This window comes from Palaemon carinicauda, chromosome 19 (assembly GCF_036898095.1).
Source record: "Palaemon carinicauda isolate YSFRI2023 chromosome 19, ASM3689809v2, whole genome shotgun sequence".
Lineage (NCBI taxonomy): Eukaryota > Metazoa > Arthropoda > Malacostraca > Decapoda > Palaemonidae > Palaemon > Palaemon carinicauda.
This window is the reverse complement of record NC_090743.1, coordinates 2410839-2418338: the sequence shown is the minus strand read 5'-3', so window position 1 is coordinate 2418338 and position 7500 is coordinate 2410839. Positions and strand designations below refer to the sequence as shown.

Below are 7500 nucleotides of genomic sequence, written 5' to 3'. Positions count from 1 at the left end.
AGAGGCGTCTTGCGATTCAAAGACAATCCTTGAAATATACCATGTTATTTATAAAGTCCTTAATACCTCAGCCAAGGAGTTTATATTTTTTAGTCGGTTTACTTATTTATTTGACTTTGTCTGTGGAGAAGATTGTAAAATTTTTGGATCTGTGTCTGTGGACAGGATTACGTCAAAACTTCACGGATTTTGAGGAAATTTTCACCACAGATATATCATAGATAGTGAACGACCCCATTTTGGAGATTATCTGGATCCGGATTCTAGATCTGATTTGTATCTTTCGACAAGATAACGTCAAAGGAAATTGGTGGATTTTGTCGAGATTTCCACCACATACATCTTAGGCTATGGGCGACTCAATTAACTTTTGGAAATTCTGGTCCGGATCTGGATTCTAGGATTCTAGATCCTGAATTGCATTTTTTAATGTGTGTGTCTGCCTGTCGGTATGTCTGTCTGTGAACAGCATTACATCAAAACTATTCTACAGATTTTGACAAAATTTTCACCTCGATAGGTCATGGAGGGCCCCATTAAATTTTGGAGATGATCCAGATCCGGATTCAAGAGCAGATTTCTATCTTTTACCAAGATAATGTCAAAGGAAGTTGGTGGATTTTGTCGAAGTTTCCACCACAGATCTTAGGCCATGGACGATTCTATTAACTCTTGGAGATTCTGTTCCTGATCTGGATTCTAAATCCGGATTTACATTTTTGATGTGTGTCAGCCTGTCATTCTATCTATCTGTGGACGGCTTTACATCAAAACTGCTCAAAGGATTTTGAAAAAATTTTCACCCCAGAAAGGTCACAGAGGACCCCTTTACATTTTGGAGATGATCCGGATTTCAATTTTCCATCATTTTAAAGATTACGTAAAAAAAATTGACGCATTGTGACGAAATTTACACCATAGATATATCTTACGCCATGGACGATTCCATTTACTTTTGGAGATGATCCAGTACCAGATCTGGATTCTAGATCCAGATTTGCATTTTTTACAATTTTAAAGATTGGGTCAAAACAAATTAACACAGTGAATTTTAGCCAAATTTTAACAATGGATAGATATTATGCATCGGAACAAACCATGAAATTCTGGAGGTGATACAGATCAAAATCATGATTCTGGATCAACATTGCACTTTTTACCATCTACTGTACAGTCAGTATGGGAAAAGTGGGTGATGATGTCCGTAGACTTTAGTTACATTTTTGGCAATATTCATTAGCAGAGGTCTAAAATCTCTAATTGCTCTTATTCACAATATTTTAAATGGGAATTAAGTCTGTCTTTGAGGGCAAAGGGATTCTATCATGAAAATCTTCCAAGGATCCTGTTCTCACATAGTGTATTATAAGAATTCTCTGAAAGTTATTGAACCGTCCGTTTGTGGCCAGAAGCACCAATGTCTGTGATTTATATTTATATAGTTACTTGTAGTCTCTTCTCGCCCAACTTTCCAGCTTCTCCAACTTGGCATTTCTCTAATGTATGTCCCTCACTGAGAAATATGTTAATTACTCACGGATTCTTCAAGTTGTAATTTAATAATGAAAATTTAACTGTTGAACTAATTTACCACTCTTCCTGAATTTGGCGCTAAGATAAGTCTGAGAATTTTTCAACATCAAATTTAAAGATATAGAAGTATAATTCAGAGTATAGTTTTGCTTTTCAATTCTTGTCCCAAGTCAGATAGTATTCCATTAGCGACGGCAGGTGATGACCTCAATTGCAAAGGAAATCGTGGCGAAGACGTAACCGAGAGCAAACACAGCGAAGATGCCTTGCATGTGGTTCAAACCCAGAGGAATGACACCATCCTTGCTGTCATACCATGTGTCTGGGTAGTAGGAGACACCTCCTTCTTTCTCTACCAGCTGGAAAAGAGGAGTTCGTTATTCTAACTATTGTGAGGTAAGACTGGAGAAAATTACTTAACTTGGATTGAGAATTGAGAGATGAATAACAGAAGGTAAATTTATTTCTTATATAGTTCACCTTACAGTAAATCAAATAATCATTGTAAATTAAATCACGTTCTAGATATAAGGGAAGATAAAGGAAAGGGGTTTGAAAAGATGATAAAAGAAAGTGAGTTGTGAATTAATGGAGATGATAAAGATTTAGAATAGAGAAGGGTGTAGATAATAGAAAGCAAGAACTTAATGAGCACCACTAATAAAGAAGAACAGGGAAGTTGAATAGAATGTTTAGAATAATTATGTGGGGATGGCTTACAAGGTATGAACAAAACTCTATATTACTTTAATAAACTAGTAACATGAAGAGGAGATAAAAGATTTCAATATACCATAACAACTCACTGGAGAACAGTACTCCCAATTCCCTTAATCTTACAGGCTTCAAACAATAGATATATTACTGCCTTCAAGCGTACCTTTCCTTGTTCTAGGGCGTGGGTTGAATCAGTTGATAGCACAGACACTAGAGTTGGGTAGATTTACATACAAAGAGTGAATATTTATATGTGCAAATATTCCAGTAAACATCAAACCTTCACATTCCCCCAATGCAGTTACGGGCGGCCAACTCAAAAGCACGTTTCTTGCACAAGGTAAGACAATCTTAACACACCCCAATGCAACATAGGATGATGTTACTTTAATCAAGGGGCTTAGCCACCCTACACCCCAACATTTACTTAAGCTTACCTATGATACCCTGTTCATACTACTCAATCATCAACATATCTTTGAATGGAGCAGTGACTATGCTATAACCTTACATTATTATTATTATTATTATTATTATTATTATTATTATTATTACCTCCCCCAACTTCGTTGCGGCGAAGGTTAAGCTTTGATAAGCATGTGTTTGTAAGTCTGTGTTTGTGATTCGTATACTCAAAAATCATTTGACTGAGTCTCATGAAATTTGATCGGATGATTGGTCATGATCCAAGGACAATTTGTTCAGATTTTGGGAGTGATGGAATCAAAGGTCAGGGCCAAGGTAACGAAAGGGTATAAAAGGTTTTTTTGCCATATCGCTGTCAAGTTTTTTCTGATTTTCATGAAGCTAGTGCCAAAATGTTCTTAATTCAATTGCCTATCTTGTGATATACATCCTATAGTGACGTCAAAACCCTTGTTTGTGTATTTATTTGTATGTATGTTAGTCTCTGTGTTTGTGATTCACATAACTCAAAAATCATTTGACTGAATTTCATGAAATTTGTTGGGATGACTGGCCATGGTCCAAGGACAATTTGATTAGGTTTTGGGAGTGATTGAGTCAAAGGTCAGGGTCAAGGTCATGAAGGTCAAAAGTCAAGGGTAAGGTCATGAAAAGGTCTAGAATGGTTTTTTATTTTTGGCTTTATCCGGTTTTCATGAAGCTATTGACAAAATGTGCTTAATTCAATTGCCAGTCTTGTGATATAAAATATCTTAAAACCCTTGTTTGTGAATTAATTTTTTTATATGTTCGTGATTAGGTCAAAAGTCAAGGGCAAGGTCATGAAAATGTCTAGAACGTCTTATTTGCCATATCGTGGCAAATATTTATCTGATTTGCATGAAACTAGTACCAAATTGTGTATAATTCAGTTGCCTGTCGTGTGATATATGTCTTTTGGGATCAAATACCCACAGCATTATGTTTTCTTCGTAACAAAAGTGGCGGTGGTGAAATCATGCGCTCTACCGAGTATCTGGTTTAGTTATTATTATTATTATTATTATTATTATTATTATTATTATTACATGTAACAAGGCACACTTTATAGAGGATTGATATCTATAGTTGAGCTTATGATTAGCTAACAACATATTTGCTGTGGACCTGAATACATTTTGGTTGAATTTGTGAATTTTAATTCTATGGCTAAGTTCCAACTCTTTGCTTTTACAATATTGGGATCTGTTCTATATATTTTTCCAATACATATTATCTGCATTTTACATACAATTACCATAACTCAGAGCCTAAAACTCATGATAAAAATAATATTAATGGAATTATGAAATTTTTATGCATTAGTTTAAAAATACTACCATGAAAGAATGTTTTAGAAAATACACACTTTTTTAAATTTGAATAGAATCCGAGTGTTTCTACTTGTCAAAAGATGGCAGCACACGTCCCTTATTGCATTCATGTGAATGACTCTATTCAATGTGGAAAGGGTGATAGATTGATACTTACGTAAAAATATGTGTGGCAGGTATAAATAATATTCAGCTGCTCCTCTTATGTAGGCTATTATTGGCTATATTTACAACATATTTACAACAAAATGACGTCATGGAAGGTTCCAGAATGCAAGGATTATAGAGCTCTCCAAATTGTTTATTTTCATGGCCAATAGATGGCCTTAACCATGGAGTATCAAGTTGCTAATTACCCCCCATCACCCACTCATTATAATTTTTATTACTTCATTTTTGTTGCTATTTGAGAACCAAATTGCTATAAAACAGACACATGTGAACTTGCTCGATCCTTGCTGTCTGGGCACAACTAAATTCTTAGGGACTTACAAATATTACAATAAAATTTCATAGAAATATTTCCCCAGCAAACTATCGTTGGTTCAAGTACACTTGGGGGTCAGTGGGGGTTTGCCAAATGTTGCCACATGTACTGAAATCGGGGTGACAATCCATTAATTCCACAGTTATTTGATCTACTTTTCAATTACCATTTTATGACACTAAAATATAATTGATATGTTTCATGGTATGACATGTATAGTTAGTAAAAACTACGTAGAATAACAATATTTTTACATTCCGAAAGGCATAATCACGCAGTTCCCTCCCTTTCATCGGAACGAGTTTTACTTTGCTTCCAATAGATGGCATCAGAGGTACCTTGTCCCAACTAATATATTTAATTTTTTGACGACCACGTGTGTCAAAAAAGTGGGCTAGGAAGGTAGAGGCTAGAGAACTGATAGTTGGTGAATTGTCCAACAATCGTTTCCTTATTAGGAATGGATATTTTTATCATAAAATGGTGTGAATTTTTCATATGCTATAGGAAGTAACCTGAGTTTACTTATAAACGTGTTTAATATTTCCTTTCTTCATCAGAACACATGAATAAGAAGTCATATCTCTGTACAATCGACCGAAATAACAATCATCAGCATAGTTAGGTTGGTGGGACGGGTTTGGGACAGCGCTGCCAAATGGAATTTCCTTGAATGGAGAATATCTTTATTTAATATAGATTCAAATCATTTAGGAAGTAATAGCTATATGACAGAAGGTGCAGGACTCTGGTGTAATTTGATGTTCTTATTATCAGCGTAATCAACATAGACAAATCGAATAATTAAAAAGAAAATTGTCATATTTCTGAGTCTTCGCCAATGTCTCACCGTGTTGCGTCATCCACCTTCGAATTTGTGTTTGTTAATAAGGGCGTTCTGAAGTGTAAATCAGTTATAAAATGAACCTTATCACTTCCTTTGTAAGTGTATTCCACCTGCGAATTTGTGTTTGTCAATAAGGGCGTTCCAGAGTGTGAATCAGTTATAAAATGAACCTTATCATCATTTCCTTCGTAAATGTATGCGTGTCAGTAAAGCTGTTTCTTGGTGTTTTTAAGGAATTTGGTGCTGGACATAGAGTTAGAAATGATAGTTTAGAGATACGGAAATCTAAGCATACATGATTATAATGTCTCCGGGATTAATATAAATGATATAAATATAATATAATATAAATAAAGTTTTACTCTAATAGAAGTTTGTTTTAAAAGTCAGTTTAAATCAATGTCAATAAATCACAAGAAAGGTTTTTTCAAATGCGAAATTTTGGTGTTCCATAATCAAAGTAATTGTAGTTTTGAAATCATATTCTTTTAATTCTAAGGAATTAAGTGCTTCATAAAAAACCCTATTCAAAATAATTGTATCCGTGACAAAATATTGTTAAAATGTCTAAGGTTTTGCTCAACACTAAAGTTTATATCAAAGGAATGGTATCTTCAGTTTAAATCATTGTCAATAAATCACAAGAAAGGTTTCCTTTTTTAACATTTTTGATTCGATGGAAAGGTTAACAAAGATGATAGGTTGTTGGATGTCAAAAAAGGTTAATCGAGATTTTTTTCAAAGAATTAAAAAGGATTTTCTAATAAGTTACAAATACTCTATGATCTATAGAAATGGGAATAAAGGTTAAGCTGGTCTAACAGTTATATGTTTAATACTTATTTCTATAGGTCATAGGGTCGAGTCTTTGTCCGGATAAAAATATTTTTCATTAAAGAAATTTTTTAGTGTTTGAGATCCCTAGGCAGAGTGAAATCGATATTACGGGGTATTTGTGACTTATTTGGAAAATTGAAATATATATATATATATATATATATATATATATATATATATATATATATATATATATATATATATATGTATATATATTGTACATATACAGTATATATATAAATACTGTATATATATATATATATATATATATATATATATATATATATATATATATATATATATATATATATATATATATATATACATATATATATATATATATATATATATATATATATATATATATATCATCTCTATTACTTTCGCCAGTCGTCTCTATCTCGAGGTTTTAATTTAATGCTTCTCCACTCATCATCTCCCACTCCACGCTTCATAGTTCTCAGCTATGTAGGCCTGGGTCTTCCAACTCTTCTAGTGCATTGTAGAGCCCCTTTAAAAGTTTGGTGAACTAATCTCTCTTGGGGAGTGCGAAGAGCATGCTCAAACTATCTCCATCTACCTCTCACCATGATCTCATCCACAAATGGCACTCGAGTAATCTCTCATAGTTTCGATTCTAATCCTGCCCTGCCATTTAATTCCCAATATTCTTCTGAGGTCTTTGTTCTGAAATATACTAAATCTGTTGGAAATTATTTCACTGTCATACCACGACCCATGTCCATACAGGAACACAGATCTCACTAAACTGATATATAGTCTGATTTTTATATGTAATTTCAGGCTATTTGATTTCCAAATTTTGCTTATCTTAGCCATTGCCTGGTTTGCATTTTGCAATCTCTCACTGAATTCCAATTCTAATGACCCTGTATTTGAGATCATGTTCCTAAATACACAAAGGATTTCACCTCATTAATCCTCCATTGCATATTCCGTTCTCATCATCTCTGTTTTTCTTCTATTTATCTTGAGCCCTACATCGTGTGATATTTCATGCATTGTTATAAGCAAGCATTGCAAATCCTGTTGTGTTCTGCTAATAAGGACAGCATCATCAGCATAATCTAGGTCAGCTGATTTCCTATTAGTAATCCAGTCCAATACTTCGCCACCATCTACAACTGTTCTATGCTTTACAAAATCCATGAGGAGGATGAACAACATTGGCGACAACACATTCCCCTGGAGCACTCTGCTTTTCACTGGAAATTCATTTGATAGGACTCTACTTACATTAACTTTGTTCTTGCTGTGCTCCTGAATCAAATTTACGTAAT

General features: G+C 33.8%; 1 protein-coding gene across 1 annotated transcript in view; it reads right to left on the bottom strand.

Moving 5' to 3' along the window:
• Positions 1 to 1698: 1698 nt before the first annotated feature.
• Positions 1699 to 7500, bottom strand: part of LOC137658877 (probable glutamate receptor) — an 18210-nt gene continuing 12408 nt past the window's right edge. Inside the window, exon 11 of the mRNA XM_068394002.1 lies at positions 1699 to 1892. Within this exon, the coding sequence (XP_068250103.1) occupies positions 1719 to 1892 (174 nt within the window). The 3' untranslated portion in view covers positions 1699 to 1718. The remainder of the gene's footprint in view (positions 1893 to 7500) is intronic.